Source organism: Vombatus ursinus, unplaced genomic scaffold, assembly GCF_900497805.2.
Source record: "Vombatus ursinus unplaced genomic scaffold, bare-nosed wombat genome assembly UNPS02012319.1, whole genome shotgun sequence".
NCBI classification, from domain to species: domain Eukaryota; kingdom Metazoa; phylum Chordata; class Mammalia; order Diprotodontia; family Vombatidae; genus Vombatus; species Vombatus ursinus.
The window spans coordinates 3726034-3746854 of record NW_020952097.1 but is presented as its reverse complement, the minus strand read 5'-3'; the positions used below and the strand labels follow the sequence as shown (position 1 = coordinate 3746854).

Here is a 20821-nt window from a genome sequence, read left to right as displayed (position 1 = left end):
CCTCATTCACAGTTTTTCATCGAACAATATTGCTGTTACTGTGTAGAACGTTCTCCTGGTTCTGTTCACTTCACTATGCATCAGTTCATGAGAAACCCTTATCAGTTCGAAATAAGAGAATCTGTAGGGACCACTCTAGGCAAAAAGGAGGACTCGTAGTCTCTATGGTTTATGCTCCTGTTACAGAGTGGAAAGGCGAGAAACCTTCCTGCACTTCCGGTCCGAGCCCCTTTCCGTGGGGTGGAACTTCCGGCCAGGATGGTCTGGTTCCGTAGGGGCTGTGTGGCCGGGCCCCACTGTGGATGGTGAGTCCTGGGCCCGGCCCCGGGGGCGGGGAAGACCGAGAGAGGACTAGAGTACCTTCCTTCTCCCCCCACCCTCCATTTCCGCCTTGTTCATTAGACACCCTAAGTTATGTATGTACTCGGAAGTGTGGGGAAACCACCGAGTCCCTGTTGAACAGTCAACGAGTGTGGACTCGGGCTCCTGCGAGCAGAGCACGTGCTGTTCTTCCCTTCCTCACATGTTTTCCCCATCTTTGCTGCCTCCGCCTCGGGGTAGGGGAGCAGGCCCGGGCACCCCAGGGAAGGAGGCAAGGACAGTCATTGCCATGGGGCGGACAGGCTCTCTGACTCTGTGATGGTGTGAGAGGAGATAGAGAGGAAATAGGTTATGGGAGTCATTCAATAAACACAGATAAAAATCTGGACAGGACTTCTAGTCCATCTCCCTCCTATTCCATAATTGGAAGCTGAGTTCTAAGGATTTCAAGTCACTGACCCAACGTCAGTTAGGAGGAAGACTGGAATTTGAACCCTGGGACCTCAGTCTCTAAGCCAAGTGCTCTTTCCACTGTGCCACTTGTCACATCAAGGATTCAGCGGTCTAACAGAAGTTCACTTTTGCTTATATTTGAGCTTGAGTTGCTTGTGGGACATCCAGGCGAATCATTACAATTAAAAGCTGGAAGAGTCTAATGCCTTCATTTTATAGAAGAGGAAAGGAGCCCAGGAAGGTTAAGAGGTTGGATAGAGATCATAACTAACCACCTCATACTTTTTCATTTGGTGTGATTCTTGTCCATGTCTTTTCCTGATTCCTCCATATATGATATGCCCAATGCATTGGAGGCCTTCCTCCGGTTCTTGAAATATTTCTTGGATACCAGGGAAGCCCTTGGGCTGGCTGTTTGTTATCTTTCACACTCAGTACAGGAGCTGCCATATTTTCCAGTCATGCATGTTTGCTTGAAAGCTTACAATTCATTTCTCATATGGAAGGGTTGCTAAGGCACTGTAACTTGCATCTACCACATATCTTTTCATTGCTTTTTGAGGATTAACTGCAATTTTGATTTTCAGAAATCATGATATTCCATGATTCACAGCTATTTAACTTTATTGGTAGTATATTGCTGTTCAAAGATGGTCTTTTGGAGTAGAGAGTAGCTTGAGATCCTTGAAAACACTGTGATTTCAATGAAATCCAGCTGGTGTCTTCCATTCATTTCTGGGCCTGGCTCATCTACCTGGAGTGCCCACACAAGCTATATCTACTGTTGGAGTAACTAATGGTCATCCAACTGCATGTTATATATTCTGGGCAATGTATGTTTTGCATCCACATTTTTGTAGAGTGAATGGTTAAAATGACTGGGTTTGTTTTTTTTTTTTTAATGACTATCTCATTGAAGAGGATTTGCAGTGTTCTAAGTTAGTTCAATGTAAATGACACCTGCAAAAAGGAGTATTTATATTTAGACTTTATGCCTCACTTGATGTTGATACTCATAGGATCTTTGAACAAATTTATCTCCATCATTGCATCTAGTAAGATTTTAATATATGTGTGGGAAACACTTTCAGGTGAGCTTCATTTTGTCCCCCTAAGTCAAATATCTTTTTTAACATGCAAATCATAGAGCATTATCTCACAATTGTATCTGTCATCTGTATGACTGTAAATGTGGTAATGTGGTATCTTCTACAAATTTTCTGTGAAAGTCTGCCTGTTCTCTCAAAATTTTCAGCAAGGATAACCTCATTGCATAGAACCATAGAACCTCAGAATTGCAAAGAGACCTCAGAATATAGTTCAACTCATAACTGAGTAAGAATCTTCACTACAACACACCAAACAAATAGACATCAATCTTTTTTTGTGAAGATCTCTTGTAAGAGAGATAACACCACCTCCTATGGCATCAGTTGTACTTTTCAATAACAAATACATACATTGTTATTATAGAGATATAGAGGTGAAAAAATAGGTATAAGGGTTGGCAATTGCTGATCCTCAGTCATACTTCTTTTCAGTATTAACATCTATGATATTGTATGTTGTTTTGAAATCTCTTAAACATTTCAAAGATCAATGCATGTCTTTAAAACTGTGTCACCTCTAGCATGAATTTCTTCTTAGGTTCATCAGCTTTTCCCACATCTTAAGTCCCATTCCCACTTCTCATAAACAGTACATAGGACACTGAAGTGGTAGAATCCAAATATAGTGGTTTTACTTTTGTAAATGAGAATAAATGACTATAATTAACAGATCTGTTCCATTTCCTGCCTGTTTTTTTTCCTACCTGTTTCAGCTACATATGCTTTTGGAATGATGAAACTTAGTTGTCTCTGTTGCCCAAATCTTTGTAGACTCATTTCCCCTACAGCTGTTTCTCATTGATAAAGCTCATGATTTGCTGTTGTTGGCCTACCTGCCTGTTTTCCTTTCTTTTTTGAACATTAAGTACTGAGAGAGTGGATGTGGGATGTTTTCTCCAGTGACTCCCTATTACCTCTAGTATCAAATATATTCAAAGTGCTTCATAACCTGCCTCCCCCCACCACCCCAAACTTTCCACTTTTTTAAACCTGATTCACCTCCACATGCTTTTCAGTCCAGTGAAATTGACTTCCTTGCCATAATTCTCACATCTAACTGGACATTTCCTTTTTTCTTTTTTTTTTTTTTGAGTTGTGGTAGATCATTGTTTTGTTTTGTTTTGTTTTTTAGTTTTCAACATTCACTTCCATAAGATTTTGAGTTCCAGATTTTCTCCCCATTTCTCCCTTTCCCCCACTCCAAACCAGCATGCAATTTGATATAGGCTCTACATACACATTCATATTGAACCTATTTTCACATTAGTCCTGTTGTAAAGAAGAACCAGAACCAATGGGAAAAACCATGAGAAAGAAGAAACAAAAAAGAAAAAGAAAAAAAGAGAGAGAGAACAAATAATGTGCTTTGGTCTGCATTCAGACTCCATAGCTCTCTCTCTCTCTGGATGTGGACAGCATTTCCCATCATGAGTCCCCTGGAGTTGTCCTGGATCTTTGCATTGCTAAGAAGAGATGAGTCTATCAAAGTTAGTCATCACACTTTGTGGCTGTAACTGTGTACAATGTTCTCCTGGTTCTGCTCACTTCACTCAGCAAAAGTTCATATAAGTCTTTCCAGGTTTTTCTGAAGTCTACCTGCTCATCATTTCTTATAGCACAGTAGCATTCCATAACATTTTTGTTATAGAATATACCACAACTTATTCAGCCATTCCCTAACTGATGGGCATCCCCTCAATTTCCAATTCTTTGCCACCATAAAAAGAGCTGCTATAAATATTTTTGTACATATGGGTCCTTTTCCCATTTGTATGGTCTCTTTTGGATACAGACCTTAAAGTGGTATTGCTGGGTCAAAGGATATGAAGTGTTTTATAGCCCTTTGGGCATAGTTCCAAATTGCTCCAAATTGTTGGATCAGTTCACAACTCCACCAACAATGCATTAGTGTTCCAATTTTCCCACATCTTCTCTAGCATTTATCATTTTCCTGTTTTGTCATGTTGGCCACTCTGATAGGTGTGATGTGGTACCTCAGAGTTGTTTTGATTTGCGTTTCTCTAATCAATAGCAATTTAGAGCATTTTTTCATGTGACTATAGATGGCTTTAATTTCTTCATCTGAGAACTGCCTGTTCATATACTTTGACCAGGCAAAAGGACAAATGGCCCATTTCAAGACAGAGAGTAGACCAGCTTGACAAGACTAATTATTTCTTCTTCCCTAAGCTTGCCTTCCCCTCAACTTCCCTATTTCTGTGGATTCTAGCATCATCCTCCCAATCACACAAGCTTGGAATCTTGGAGTCACCTTTGACTGTTTCTTTTACATAATTGCCACCCTCCCCTACCCCATCCCATTTCCAGTCATTCTCTAGTCCTGTTCAGTCTGCTCATGGAACATCTCTTGCATATGTCCTTTTCTCTGCACATGTAGCACATCATTGTCATTCAAGATCTTGTCACCTCTAGATTTTTGTAATAGCTTCATCAATCAGTCAGTCTCTCTACTTCTTGTCTCTCACTTCTCAAATATATCTTTTACACAGGTGACAAAATTAGTTTCTCAATGCACAGATTTGATGACATCACTCCTCTGCTCAAAAATCTTTAGTTATTATCTCATCTAAAATATCAACTCCACAGCTTGGTACAGAAGATCCTTCACAATCTAGCTCCATCCCACTTTTCTAGTCTTAATTCAAATGGCTTCCCTTCAATCTGAATTGGACAACTAACTATTCCCCAAACTCTAATGCCTCCATTAATTTGCACAGGTTTCCTCCACTGACTAGGTTACACACTATATTGTTGCCTGTCAAAATTCTCTTTCAAGGTCCAAATCAGGCACTATCTTCTCTGTGAAACCTTTCTTGATTGGCCCCTCCTACCCCAGCCCTCTCCCATTTGAAAGCGATTTGTTCCTTCTCAAAATTTTCTAGTTCATTTGGCTCAGATCTCTCTTTTGCCCCCATCACACCTTTCCTTATGCTTCATTTGTTAGTTAGTAAGTATTTATTAATTGTTTACTATGTGTGAAGCCTTGTGTATTTGTGTATATGCTGTTTCCTTGCTAGTATAACGTAAGCTCTTTGAAGTCAAGGACAGTACCATTTTTCATTGTTGTATTCCCAGTGCCTGAAACAGTGCCTTCTATTAAATAGGTGCTTTAAAATTCTTTTGATTGAATTGAGTTATGGACAGTAGTATGAAGTAGGGCTAGAAAGGTATGATGTTTATAGGTTGTGCTGAAATACATTGAATGCCTAGCAATCCTTAAAGCCCAATTCAAATGTCATCTCCTCCATGAAGCCTTTCCTGTCACTCCAGCAGTAAAAAAAAAAAAATCCCTTTGGATTTTACATAGTACTTTGTTTTTCATCTTTCTAATGTACCTAAGTATTATAATTATTTGCATGTGTATGTTATACCCCTACTACCTCCACAAGGATAGGGACTGTCTTATTTAAAATTTGTATTTCTCCAGAGCAGTAGACATGTAGTGCTCTGCACATGGTAGGTGCATAATATGTATTTGTTGAATTGAACATTCAGGTTTAAATTATTACCAAGTCGGTCTTCCCCAGTACTTATTGTTAACTCCTGAGTTGTCACCAATGGAGAGAGCTACCAAAATTCTGTCCCTCTTTTTTATACTATTAGAAATGCTTTCTGCATATAACAATAACTAACAGGCATAATTTTCACCAAGGGAAGAAAACAGTTCTCTCATAATCAATCAACAAGTATTAATTATTTATTATATGCTAGAGTCTGGGCCAAGTGCTGAGGATACAAAGAGGAAAAGCAGACTGTGATCTCAAGGAGTTTATATTGGTGGAAACAATTTATACAAAAACCAGCAGATACAAGTTAAATACATAGTGGATGGAAAGTAGCCTTATAGGAGAAGGTACTAACCGCTGGGGAACCAATAAAGACCTCCTGTAAGATGTAGCACTTGAGCAGAGTTTCTTTTAAACAATTAAACTTGATTCTTTTTCAGTTAACAAAGATCTACTTTCTCTTCCACCTCTCCCAACTCCCATAAAAAACAAGCAAACAAAAAATCAAAATGCTTGTAACCAACGTGTATAGTCAAGCAAAACAGATTTTCACATTGGCTCTATGCAAAAGATTTAATTTTATTCTGTAGCCTGAGTCTATTACCTCTCTGGAAGGAAGTAGGTAGCATGCTTTATCACTGGTTCTCTAGAAGCATGTTTGGTCATCATAGTGATCAGACTTTCTAAGTCTTTCACAGGTATTTGTTTTTACAATGTTGTTATTGTATAAGTTGTTCTCCTGGTTCTACTCATTTTATTTTGTGTCAGTTCATATAGGTCTTCTCAGGTTTCTCTGAAACCATCTTTTTCATAATTTCTTATGGCACAATTATGTTCATATTTATAATTTGTTCAGCCATTCCCCAATTGATAGGTACCTTCTTAGTTTTTATTTCCTTGTTACCACAAAAAGTTGCTACAGATTTTTTTTAATATGGGTCCTTTTTCCTTTTTTTTGATCACTTCATTTTAGTCTTAAAGGAAGTCAGCCTTTAGGGATACTCAGAGTTAGTGGGCATTACATTGATGATCTATGGCAGAGGCTGAGAAGGAATGGTTAGACAGATAGGAGAACCAAGGGAGAGCAGAATAATAAAAACTCAGAGAGGAGAGAATATCCTGAAAGAAAAGGCAGTTAACAAGGTCATATGCTGCAGAGATAAAGAAAGATGAGGACTGAGAAAAGGCCATTATATTTGGCAATAGGTAACTTTCAAGAGGGTTGTTTCAGTTTAATGATGGAGGAAGGGAACAAGCATTTATTAAGCACCTCCTATGTGCCAATCACTGTGTTAAGTGCTTTACAAATATTATCACATTTGGCAAAGAATGAGGTGAGGAAGTAGAGGCATCTCATGTAGACAGCTTTTTCTAGGAGTCCAGCTCATTAGGGGAGGAGAAATATAGGACAATAGCTGAAGGGCATGAGAGGATCTGGTAAGGATTTTCTAAGGATGGATAGACTTGGGTGTATTTGTAGGTAGCAGGGAAGGAACCAGGAAATTGGTAGAGATTGAGTGTTATCAAAAGAGTAGAGATGATGATGGGGGCAATCTGCTGAAGAAAATGGTGGTGATGAGATCAAAGATTGGTGGGTTGGTCTTAGCAAACAGAAGGGCCACCTCATCATAAGACTGGAGTAAAAGAGATAATGGGGGACAATGTCAAAGGGATGTGAGATGAGGAAGAAGGGAGAAGAGGCTCAGTGGGTGATTGACCTTCAGTTTTTCAGTGATGTGTAAGGCAAGGTCCTCAGTTGAGCAGGTGAGTGGAGGGAGTGGTAAGGGAGGCTGGAGGAGAGAAGAGGTTTGGAACAGCTGCTGTGGTGAGTGGGATAGGGACTTATTAGGAATAGTAGGACTAATTTCCTGTAATGAGGGTTCAGTGGAGACTAGCTAGCATAAATTTAAAGTAGACCCTTCATAAACAAGGGAAGCTAGGGGTCGAAGTGGATAGAGGGCTGGGCCTGGAGTCAGGAAGACTCATCTTCCTGAGTTCAAATCTAGCCTGACATTTATTAGTTGTGTGACCCTGGGCAAGTCACTTGACTCTGTTTGCCTTGGTTTCCTCTTCTTTAAAGTGAGCTAGAGAAGGAAATGGCAAACCATTCCAGTATCTTTGCCAAGAAAACCCCAAATGGGGTCACAGAGTTGACCATGACTGAACAACAACAACAACTTCATAAACAAGCCACCGGTAAACATCAAAATAGTGTTAGACCTTCTGTTTGCCAGACTCTTCCCTCTGGTCATCAAATATCAAGCATTTATTAGATGCCTACTATGTGCCAGGGACTGTACTAGATACTGAGGACATAGAAACAAAACAAACAAAGGCAAATTTTTGCCTTTGAAAAGCTTCCAGTCTAGCCAGGGAAGAAGGTATGTACATACAAGAATGAGTACAAAATAGATACAAAATAGTAATTTTGGAGGGAAGACTATAGCAGCCAGGGAGGGAGGAAAGACCTCATTTAGTAAGTGATAATTAAGTTGAACCATGAAGGATACTAGAGATTCCAAGAGACTGAGAGGAGAAGGAAGTATATTCCAGGCCTATGGGACTGCCAGTTTAAGACCCAGAGGTGGGAGGATTGCATATGAGGAACAAGTGAAGGACCTATTTGGCTGGACAAGAGTGCATGAAGGGGAATAGCGTGTAATGAGGCTGGAAAGATAGATAATGATCTTTTAATGTGAAACAGAGGTATTTTGTTTGATCTTAGGGGAAAATCCTTTGGAAGCTGTATGGAGGATGAATAGAGTGGAAAGAGACCTGAGGCAGGGAGACCAATTAGGAGGCCATTAAAGTAATACAGGTGAGAGGTGAAATGATGGTGGCTATGTGAATGGAGAGAAGGGATAGGAGGAAAGAATCATGGAGGGAGAAATGACAAGATTTTGCAGTGATTGACTATGTGGGGTAAGTGAGAGTCAGGAGTTAAGGATAACACTGGTGCTGTGAACCTGGGTAACTGGAAGAAGTAAGCTCACAACAGAAACAGAAAGAAGAGTGGGTTTGGGGAAGATTGAATCACAGAGAAGACTCCTAGGCTTGAGGCAGTGAGGCTGGGAAGAGGTCAGAGAAGCCATCCGGTTCCTAACTGGATTGACCAATGGTGGCCTGAAAACGAGGAAGAAACATCTTAGCTGAGCACAGATGGGACCAGAAATTTGATCCCTGAACCCTGAATCCAAACTCAACTGAGGAAGACATTGGGGCAGTCTTGTACATAGTCTGTGTCTAGTGGGCAGAAGGATTGGGGAGAAATTAGTGTATTCTTGGCCTATACCTGGGTGAAGGAGGGGATTAGAGAAGATGAAGAGACTCATTTTTGTGGAGTTTCCCATTTGTGTGGTGGCAGATCTCAGGACAATGCAGTACCTGATAACCCCTCCTCACCCTTTCATATGCCTTTTTCGTACCCTGTGTTTTTCAGATGTCCCCAGTATTCTGTAGCTCTTGCCTGAGACATCTGAGCTGGACAGTCCTGCACCTCTTGATGGAAGATGATGGCCCTGGGCAGGCTTTCCCAGAGATTTGAGAGTGCCCTGATTGAGGACTGGAAAGGAGATGGTGGCCCTGGGCAGGCTTTCCCAGAGATCTGAAAGTGACCTGGTTGAGGACTGGGTCATGCTGAATTCAGGGCATCATTTTGACTGGATAGGAAATGCCTTTGGGAGGGTGATGAAGAATAAAGTTGGGAGGTAGCTGGGGCTCTTTTTCTTGAGTGTATTTATTTAAAGATAACACATAAACAGCAATATATATACAGTTGCAGAGCATGACTAGAATTGAGCAAGGGAGGTGATGAATCTTGAAAATAGATTTGAAAAGGGAAATAGAAAGGTCTTGGCACAAAAGAGAGAAAGTTTTCTATTTTGGGAACAGACAACAGTAAAGGCCAGATGATATGTGTACCTCTTGCTTTCTAATTAACAAGTGCACTACCCTCAGCCAGAGATGTTGCTTACCCTGCCGTCTTGCTACACTCTGAATAGTTTACAATGCTCACAGGCAGTCATGTTCACGGTAGGCAGGGTGAACAGTGGATCACATGTACATGTGCACACAAACACATTTAAAATGTGACCACAGAGGGAACAGGAAAGAGTTATCCTTGTATCCTGGTTGGACCCAGAGAAGGCTAAGAAATCCCAGGGTCAGATATTAGTTGGAAAGTTAGGGTGGGTCAGGTATGGTCTCCTTCATGATCCTTTCCTTCATCAGTTCTGCCTGCTCTCCAGGTTTCTGCCTGTGTCTCTAAGGGACCCCAGAGGACCAGGTAATGGCAGCTGAGCTCCTATCAGCCAGGCCCCAGGTGAGCTGTCCTTTCTGAGGCCTCATTCTTACCACTCCTAAGCCCCCTCACAGGCTTAGTTCCTTCCCTAAACTAAACACTTCTCTTCTTCCCATGAACTTGAGCCCTAATTTCTTCTTCCAGGAACTAGGTCAGACCTGACCATGAATTATTTTGTATGGACTCTATCCTTTTCCCTGCCAAACCCACCTGCACAGAATTTGTAAACCTGGGTCATAGAATTTGTAGATATAGTCTCTCTGACTATACTGTACCTGAAAAAGAGGGTTTGGAACAGAGTGACCTCAACCCATTATTGGGGAGGGGAGTACTATTTGTAACACTCCTACACCTCCCAAGTGTGTCCATCTTTTTGAGAAGTGAGTTTCATTCATAGATAACCTTCATTTTCAACATACACACATACACGTTTCTATTACTTAGGTTCATAGATGCCAGCATTCAAACATTAATAAAATGTACACATTTGATATACTGAGTACTATACACATGCATACTCCCCCGTAACCTTCATATCACCACATCCCCAATCCTGGGACAATCCCTGGGGCTACAACAGGAGGGTGTTGTTTCAGGCATTGGTAACTTTTGAGGATGTGGCTGTACACCTCACCCAGCAGGAGTGGGCCGACCTGGGCCCTGCTCAGAGGCATCTCTACAGGGAGGTGATGCTGGAGACCTACAGGAATGTGATCTCATTGGGTAAGGTGCCTTTCTTAGGACTCAGATCTGATCTTCATGATGTCCTATGTTGTAAATAACTGTAGTGTCTTGAGGATCTAGTTGGGTTTGGGCTCTAAACTCAAGGACCAGAAATTCCTGATCCCATCTTGGCTCAGAAATAGGATGTTTTTGCTTCCTTTTCCTAGACCATAAGGTTCATGTCGCGAAGAAAATGTATAGCTCCTTCAGGTTTTCTCTGAGCCTGAATCTTCCCTCTCCTCCAGCTTCCTTGTTGTCCAGGTATAGGAAAGGTCCAATGGTGACATCCCCAAAAGTGGGAGTGAAACAATTGTTCTTCTATGCCCAGATCACAAATTCTGTGCACCCACTCATTCCTGGGGGAATATAATTCTGGGGCCCCTTCTCAGGGTGCATAGTTCTTCCCTGGGCCTTCTTGTCATGACCCCCCTAGATATTCCCTTCTCCAACTTGCTTGCCTGCACATATGACTAAGATTGAAACTAGGACAGTCCTTTGTAACCAAGAAAAAAAATCACTCTTCTCCATTTCCTCCCCCATGATCAGGATTTCCAGTGTCCAAACCTCATATGATCTCTCAGCTGGAACGAGGGGAAGAGCCATGGGTCCTAAGCATGAAGGTAGCTGAGAGGAGAAAGATTCTGAGAGGCAACTGTTCAGGTGAGTGAGACAACTTTTCCTTCATTCATTGACTGAATAGACATTTACTGGGCTCCTTCTGTGAGCTTTTTGGGGAACTAGGTTTTTCAGATAGTTCAAAGCAAATAGAAGATATAGTTCTTGCCTTCCCTGAGCTCATTGTGTTGTTGGTCCTACCCCCTCCTGTCTCTTCCGGGAGCTTGCCTCTCTCTTTCATTTTCAATCTCTCCTTATCCACAGGCTGCATTCCTGTAATTGCCAAGTCAGAGTGTATGAATTACTTAGTGACTTTTCTCATGTAATTCCAAATTAATTTCTAGAATAGTCAGCTCCGTCAATAGCATATTACAGTTCTCATCTTCCCAGAGCCACTCCAACATATTCTTTTCCCCCTACCACTTCTTAAGAGCACTCCATCACTGGCCAAGAGCTTGTCATTCCTACATTACTGACTGGTCACCCAGGCAGAAATGATCTCTTCTTCTATTAAATTTGTGCTACTCATATGTCACTTATTACACAGTGAATGTCTTGTATTGGACTTATTTTTGTTTATGTCAGTGGAAAACACGTGGAGCCTCTACTGGTATGAAGCCCTGGAAATACTTCTTGGTCTTCAGTCAATGTCCAGAAGCTCCATTTCTTCCTTTCCACTAACTACAGATTTTTACCTTCCTCATTTCCTGTCTACCCTTTTACTCACCTCTCCACTACCACCATTTGCTCTTCCATCTAGAAGCAGGGGTGGGGAACCTGTGGCCTTGAGGCCACATGTGGCCTTCTAGGTCCTTGAGTGTAGCCTTTTGACTGAGTCCAAGTTTTACAGAACAAATCCTTTTTTATTAAGGGGATTTGTTCTGTGAAATTTGGATTAAGTCAAAGGGCCACACTTGAGGACCTAGAGGGCCACATGTGGCCTCAAGGCCACAAGTTCCCCACCCCTGAGAATCGCCTCTTCCCAGACTACTTCTAAACAAGAATTTTTGCTTTTTATCCTTTTCCTCTCCCCTGCCCTGCTCCACCCCCCTCCCAGTTTAGTAAATAGCTCCCTCTTAATTTTTTTTTTTACTGCTTTTTACTATGGGAACATAAATCCAAATATAGATAACAAACTTAGATAAGAAGCAGGAAGGCTCAAATAGCCTTCAGAACAGCTGCTTTTGGTCTTTAAATGGTAGCTGGGGTCAAGCTTGCCACTTTTTAGACTCCTTTCACTGATCTCTTAATTCTTCATCCTGAGGTTCAGCTACATGCACTTCATTTTTTATTCTCAGGGCTTGTTTCTTTCATCTTCTAGGTCCCCATCCCTTCTTTCTTCCAGGAAGATCCCTGATGAGACAATAGTTGTTAATTAACAGTCCCTTGCTCCCGAAAGTAAGATTTACTTACAGCTCAAAAGGCATCCCCCCCCCCCCCATGATTTTGATATCTGTCTCTTTCAAAGAATGCTTAAGTTAGTTCATTGCTGGCAGTCTCTTACTTCCTACTAAAGCATAAGCTCTGAGAACATGTACCCTCAGTTGCATATACATGTTTGTCTACCCTAGAATTTTGGGCATACGTAGGCTTTCAATGAATTTTTGTTAAATGAAGGAATGAATGAATGTCTGTTGTTTTAGATTGTGAGACCAGCAACAAGAAAAAGGAATTGACTTCTACACAAGAAATTCCTGAAGAAAAGGAATCAAAGAGAGCAATATTGGAAGTACTCAGAGGAAATATTACCCAGCCTTCCAAATTTCATAATGTTGATGAAATCAAAGGCAGTTTAATTCAATCTCAGAGGAATGCTACTGGGAAAAGACTCAAGAAATCACTTTCCAAAGAACAAAGTGTCAAACCAGTGACAGTGATCCATAGGAATATTAGCCCAGGACAAGTACCCTCCAAATTTAGTGAATCTAGGAGAGGCTTCAGTATGAACTCAAAGCATATTAAACAGCAGAGTATTTTCACAGGAGAAAAGCCTTATCAATATGATACAAATGAACAAAGTTCCCAACAGAATCCTGACCAGAGAGTACATATTGGAGAGAAATACTGTAAACCTAACATATGTGAAAAAACATTCAGGCAGAACTCAGACCTGATTGAACAGCAGGATGTTCACATTGGGCAAAAGTCCTATGAATGTAATGAATGTGGGAAAATCTTCTCTGTGAGCTCATCCCTTATTCAGCACCAGAGAATTCACACAGAAGAAAAACCCTATGAGTGTAAAGAATGTGGAAAAACTTTCAACCATAGTTCTAATCTTAACCAACACCAGAAAATTCACACTAGAAAGAAACCCTATGAGTGTAATGAATGTGTCAAAGCCTTCTATCAACAGTCTAACCTTATCCAACATCAAAGAATTCACACCGGAGAGAAACCTTATAAATGTATGGAATGTGGAAAAGCCTTAAGTACACGATCTTCTCTTATTCAACACCAGAGAATTCACACTGGAGAGAAACCCTATGAATGTAATGAATGTGGGAAAACCTTCATACGAGGTTCTAACTTCATTGATCACCAGAGAATTCACACTGGAGAGAAACCCTATGAGTGTAGTGAATGTGGTAAAGCCTTCTCTCAGCACTGTAACCTTATACAACACCAGAGAATTCACAATGGAGAGAAACCCTATGAATGTAGTGAATGTGGGAGAGCTTTTGTTGCACTTGCAAATTTGATTCAACATCATAGAATTCATACTGGAGAAAAACCCTATGAATGTCACGACTGTGGGAAAACCTTTCGTGCAAGCTCATACTTTACTCAGCATTGTAAAATACATACTTAGAAAAACTATACGTGCTAGTACGAAAGCATTTAGTGAACATGCATCTCATTCAAAATCAAAGAATTCAAAGCGAAGAGAATCCAAGAAACATTTATTAAGCATCTACTATTGATGAGGCCTTGTGCTAGGTGCTAGGGATACAAAAACCAGAAAACATGAGGAATTTACATTATACTGGGAGAATGCACTATATTCATAGATAAGGAAATACAAAATAATTAAAGTAGGGAGGGCATTAACAGCCTTTGTATCCCCAGAACTTAGTACATTCCTTGCACATAGTAAGCCTTGAATAAATGCTTGTTGACTGACCAAATCTGCCCCCCCCCAAAAAAAAACCAACCTTTCTCTATGAGAGTATGGTCCTTCACTCAGAGTTGTGATCCTCATAAATATCAGCTAGTTCGTACTGTGGACACAGCAAAACTGGTAAAGAAAATCTCCCTTCAGTGCATCAAAGACCTTGTGTGTGTATCCAGTGTGGAAAAGCTTTATGTCAGAGCTCTTCACTTTATAAATTTTAAGAGAATATGAGAGAACAATTGAGTGGAATGAATGAAGTAACACCTTCCTTCTAAGCTTATGTCTTATTCAGAATTATGGAGTTTACATAGAGAAATATCCAGTGAATGGATTAAAGCCATGGGTATAAAAACATCCTTTATTCATCAGAAAGTCCACATGGGACTAAAACTTTATAACAAAGTTTCATAGCTCTGCATTCAAAGAATTGTCTGGGTTTTTCCCCCTCAAGTTAACTCTGTAATTTATGATTACTGCCCTGGGTGGAATCTAGGGGTTGGAGGTCTATAGATCATGGCACTGGAACACCAAGGCAAGGCCTTCAATGAAATATCAAATGTAGCTTCTGCCAAGGCATAGTAATTTAATACTAGATTTTCACACCCTTGTACACCAAAAACATGAAGTATCAGATCAAAATATGAAATATTTTTGTATTTGCATCATTGTCACATAGCAGGAATAGAGAATGACTTTCCTGTCAAATGAGATGGGGAAAGAGAGAATAGCCCTTCTGTCACAAGATGGAGTAGAAAAGTCATTTTTGAAGAGAGTCAGTTGAGGGATGGAAAACTCTCAAGGATGAAATTCTGTATTTCAATGAGGAAGAAAAGAGGTGTCCAAAGATCTATTTAGATACACAAGAAACTTGTCAACGACTTGAATTTAAAAGATGTGTGTAAAAGATGAAATAGCCCATAAGGGAGGATGAATATAAAACCATTGAGAATTCCATTAAAAACTGTTAGGAATGCAAAAGACCTGAGGCCAGCAATAAATGCTAAGGTGAAAAAGGGGGAAGTGAGATTTCTTTAACTATATTGAGGGAAAGAAGATTAACAAAGGCATAGACTTGAGATAGGTAGTTAATAGGAAGCTGGAACCCAAGGTAAGGAGATAGTGAGAACACTTAGCTTCCCTTGAGGAATTTGGCACAGATGAACTACATTCCAAGATACCAAAAGAAGTAGTGAATGTGGTTGTTGTGCCACTATCATTAATCTTTGAAAAAGAAATTGTGGAGACTAGGAAAAGCATTATAGGGCTGATAAGATGTCCCTGATTTCAAAAGAAGAGAAGAGAGTAGATTCTGTAAACTGTAGACCAGTGAACCTGACTTTGATTCCTGACTAAATTCAAGAACAAATTTTTAAAGGGGTGGTTTGTGAATATTTAGAAAAGGAGGTGATCACTAGGAACCAGCATGGCTTCATCAAGAACAAACTATACCAGATTATCCCCATTCTCCTTTTTGACAGGGTTATTAGACTAGTAGATAAGGAGAATGCTGTTAATTGCTTGCTTGTTTGCTTACAGCCTTTGTAGATAAGGGGAGAAATTGGCTACCAGGTAGTTCATTTATTTAAATGGATAAAAACTGGCTAAATGATTGGGATCAAAGAGGAGTCCTAGATGATTCAGTGTCAGCTTGGAGGGAGGTTCCTAGTGGAGAGAGCTTTAGGTAGTTACTTGGCCTTTGTTATTTAACTTTTTTTTTTTAAATCACTGACTCAGATAAAGGCATCAATGCATGCTTATTGAATTTGCAGATGATGCAAATATGGAAGGTATAGCTAACATGTTGGATAGAGTTAGGATCCAAAAAGATGTTAACAAACTGAAGTGATGGACCGAATCTAGTAAGACGATTTAGGGAGTCTAGAACTGATTTCATTGGTGTAGGAAATTCCTAGCATGGAAATTGACTTTACGAAATGCAGAATGACAACTTGTACATTTAGAGTAGATATTCTTAACCTGGGATCTGAAACAAACAAACAAAAATATTGGCCACCATTTCAATATAATTAGTTTCCTTTGTAATTCTATTTTACATAAAACATTGAGAATGAGTCCATAGGTTTCCTTATACTTCTAAAGAGTTCCATGACAAAAAAGGGTCCATGACACTTGTGATTTAGAGTTTCTTGGCACATTAAGTGATTTGCCCAGCTTCACACAGCTGGGATATCAGAAGTGAAACTTGAGCCCAGATCTTCCTGACTCAAGTCTGCTTTGTATCTCCTGCCCATGCTATGACTCAGTATGAAATTTAATAGAGATAAATGTAAAATTCTACACTTCATTTAAAAAATTCAGCATGATAAATATAGGATGCTTGAGGGGCTAGACAGTTCTCTGAAAAAGATCTGGGGATTTTAGTGTACTCTAAACTTACTGAAAGTCAACATTGTGAAAATAGCTAAGTGAAACACGTACAGCCAGATGACATGGCAGATAGAGCCTTGGACTTGAAGTCAAGAGGATCTGAGTTGAAATCCTGCCTCAGATGCTAGTTGTGTGACCCTGGGGAAGCCACTTAACCTTTCTGCTTCACTTTCCTCATCTGTAAAATGGGGATAATAAAAGCATCTATTTCCTAGGGTTGTTGTCAGGGTAAAATGAGATAATATATGCTTCAAAAACTTTAAAGTGTTATATTTTAGCTATTTTTAACCATTTAAAATGCTAACACAACCATAGGCAGTATTAAGGATAGAGGCATGGTATCAAGGACTAGGATGGTAATAGTTCCATTGTACTATGCTTTGATCAGACCACATCTGAAGTATTGTTTTCAGTTTGGGTTAGCATTTTATTTGTGACAATGTCTAAGAGGGTTGTTTGTTATAGTCAGTATAAATTCAACTGTTGAACTGCATCAGGAGGTAGGATTAGGAATTTCACTCTCTTTACTGAACACGTTCCTTGGATAATGGATGTTGCCAGTCTTTTAGATCACTCCCCTTCTGCCCCTTCGAGAACACTTACTTTCTAGTAACCACCCATTTGCTGTCCTTTCCCCCTATAGGGTTGTCTGTCTGCATGTGTAGAAGATAACAGTTGGGATAAAGGACCTGGTTACCATAGCAATAAGGTAGCCATGAAACCAAAATGCTATTTTAAGCTTTAGTCTTTTTTTTTTTTTTGCAGCCTAAATAAAAAAAAAAAAACCAGATCCATGCTTTTTCTAGCATACTTTGGGAAGTATATAAACAATAACAATAAAATGGCTGTCTCATGTACTTCAGGAGCCCCCAGCCAATATGGAAGTCCCCACAACTTAGATACTTTGTACTTTCTGTCCCTTTCCCTCGTGGTGAGTAAAAAATGACACTGAGGTGAACTGAGACAAGATTTCCAAACAATGTAACAGTTTATTAACAGGGACTCATAAACTGTTAGTAAAGTGAGTCACTCTAGCGACCTCAGCAAAGGCTAGGGACCCAAAAGGATGAGAAAGCCCCTCTTCATTGAGATGAAGGAAAGGAGTTCTGAGTGGTTGGGGAATAGTCACAATTGGCTACTGCTAGGAAAGATGAGTTGGCCTTCAGATGTGGAAGATTACTCCCAGATCTGGCAATTAAGGAACGTTAATACCTTTTGGGACCTAGCTACCTTTAGCAACCTTGGCTAGAAAAACCATCCCAATCAGGTTCCACCCTGCCCCTTTACTTTGGCCTCCTCTTTGGAGACTAAATCACACTAATTTTGCCAAGGAGACAGAAGGACACCAGAGTTGTCCCCTGGGGAAGGCCTAGCTAAAGCTGGACCTCTGCTCATATAGAGGCAAGGGCTCCAGGTTAGTTAGCAAGTGCCCTCGGGGCTGGGAGTGATCCTTTTACTTGGCCGTACCTTTAGAGATTGAACTAGACTAAGAAGTGGGTTTTTTGACAAAATGGGGAAAAGACTGGATTACAAAGTAATATTAATTATCAAATGATAAGGCATAATATTAATTTTCCTCTCCCTCTTGTTTGTATACCTTGCTCAGCCAATCTCCTTTTTCTCTAGCTTCTTATTCACAATAATGAAGCATACAAATCAGAAGCAGCTAAAATCTAACACTTTATGTGACCAGACATTAATACAAATTAAAAATGTAAACAAACTTTTAAAAACAGGAAAAATGTGGACTTCACATCTGAGAAATTAGCACTTTACTATCTGTTATAAGTTTGTGGGGGGAGGGAAGTTCAGTCCAATCTAAACATACCTCCCCTCTGGCCAAGACTGAACATCATTTATACCAATAATTCACTGAACCTCATTGCTCACCTATTTTGTTCCACTTGTGGAAGTTTCTCCCCATGGAAAGGAATGCTTTAAGCCCTCTCTTTAAACTGTGGGTCATGGCAAGTAGAAGGATTTCTGTCCTACCTGAAGAACTTCAACCTCAGCATATATTTCTCCTTGACAAAGAGGAGTACCAGAGGTTACATACTGTTGGTTAAAACATCCCATTGCCACTTCCAGTCTCTCTATCAACATCGTTGAGCAACCTTTTCTCCTTTGAGGTTCATGATATTTCCCAATCTAGATCCCTAGTGGTTGCTCCCTGACATATGCCATTTCAGTCCCTGGCTCATTTTCTTTCTGCTCCAATTCCTGCCTTTGTATTAGGAGACTTCAACATATAAGGTGTCCCAAATGTCTTAGCTTTAATAGCTTAAAATTGCACTAAGATTTTTGGAACACCCTCTATATACTGATTCTCAAATACCCTAACTTAACAGACCTTCAATTTATTCAAGTCCCATGACTTACTCCTCTAATCCATTTTAGCTACACACAGAGATTATCATATCCTGGATCTAGCCATCATCTGTAAGTGTGTTCAGTTTTCATGTTAAGGAACTCCAAAAATTCCTTTATCTGCTCCTAACCTTTTATCATTCCATCTTTTTTTGGTCATGTTTTAAGGCAGTGGGGTTAAGTGACTTGTCCAGAGTCACACAGCTAGTAAGTGTTATGTGTCTGAGGCTGGATTTGAGCTCAAGTCCCCCTGATTCCAGGACTGGTGCTCTATCCACTGCACCACCTAGCTGCCCCTTATCATTCCATCTTTCCCTGTGCCTCACCACCCCCAACCCCAGTCTTCATCTTCCCTGTGACCTCTGTTTTCTCCACCCCTCAATACTTTCTCAAGCCATCATCCTAGCACAAGCTTCTCTCCTCCCTTCTCTATCTCAGTGTCTTGGTGAATCAGTCCACCTCTACACTTCCTCTCTGTACTCTCACTCCCTTATCCTCACACCCTTATATACATCCTTGGGTTATACTGCCAATCATGTGTTGAATTCCTTACTATTCAAGAATGGAGCTGGAGTGTCACAAAACTTTACTGACTAGATCCACTGTAAGTTTGTTACAATTTCAATTGGGCCCTCACTGAATTAAGCAAGGCAATCCTTTATACCCCACCTAATCAATTTGTTCTCTCATTCACCATAGCCACTATGTCAAACCTTTATATCCCTCCTCAAGCCCATTATGGCAATCCCTCTCCTCCCATTCTCAGCTGAGGATTTTGACTCATATTTCGTTGAAAAAAAATTAAGGCCACTTGATGAGAGCTCCCTCTGCATCCCTCCTTGGCTCATACCACTCAGACTTGTTCTTCAACTATCCATTCACATGAAGAAGTAGCCCTTCTCCTTGCCAAGGCAAACCCTTCTACAGGATCCATGATCCCATCCCTTCCAGTCTTATCCAAAAGATTATCCTATCATCTTTATTCTCATATTTTCAATCTCCTCCTATCTACTGGCTCCTTCCCTATTACCTACAATAATGTCCATGCCTTTCTCATCCTTAAAAAAACAAACAAAAAAACCCCCTAACAGTCCTGCAATTCCTGCTAAGTAAAGTCCCATATCTTTCCTTTGTGGCTAAACTCCTTGAGAATGCTATTTGCTTTTACTTCCTCCACTGTAACTCTTTTCTAAACACTGCAATCTGGCTTCCAACCTTATTATTCAACTAAAATCGTTTTCTCCAAAGTTACCAGTGAAATCTAAGGCATTTTCTCTGTCCCTGTACTTCTTGATTTCTCTGTAGCCTTTGACACTATTGATCGCCTGGATATTCTTCCCCTCTCTGGGTTTTTCTGATTGCTCTCCTGGTTCTCTACCTGCTCATCTGACTATTCTGTCTCAGATTTCTTTGCTGGACTGTCATCTAGGTCACATTCACTAATCACGAGTATTCTCCAAGGATCTGCCCTGGGCCCTCTTCTCCCTCTAAACTATTTTGCTTTTATAAGCTCAATTATCATCTTTATGCAAATGATTTTCAGATTTAGTTATCCAACCCTAATCACTCTCTTGACCTCCATTCTCACATCACCAATTGCCTTTTGGAAATCTCAGATTGCACGGTGACTGGAAGTTAGCAATACCCACAACAAAAATGGGGAAATCAGAGGAGAGATAAATTTTGGAGGAAATATGATTTTTTTTGGGGGGGTGAATGTATTGAGTTTGTGATTCTTACAGAATATCAGGGTTAAAATTCTCTGAAGGGTACTGGTAATGCATAAGTACAGGAGACAGATTAGGGCTGGGTATATAGATTTGGGTGTCATTTGCAAAGAGATGGAAATTAAATCCATGGGATCTGATGAGATTATTGATTGAGAGAGTGTAGAAAGGTAGGA

At 40.3% G+C, this 20821-nt stretch overlaps 1 protein-coding gene across 1 annotated transcript; it reads left to right on the top strand.

The window, feature by feature from the left end:
* The first annotated feature begins 239 nt into the window (after positions 1 to 239).
* Positions 240 to 14123, top strand: LOC114039866 (zinc finger protein OZF-like). Its single transcript, XM_027857763.1, has 7 exons — positions 240 to 305; positions 8136 to 8228; positions 8850 to 9117; positions 9658 to 9731; positions 10307 to 10433; positions 10980 to 11093; positions 12692 to 14123. Exons 4-7 carry the CDS (start codon positions 9699 to 9701, stop codon positions 13858 to 13860), a joined length of 1443 nt encoding a protein of 480 aa, XP_027713564.1. The 5' UTR covers positions 240 to 305; positions 8136 to 8228; positions 8850 to 9117; positions 9658 to 9698; the 3' UTR covers positions 13861 to 14123.
* The last annotated feature ends 6698 nt before the right edge of the window (positions 14124 to 20821 follow it).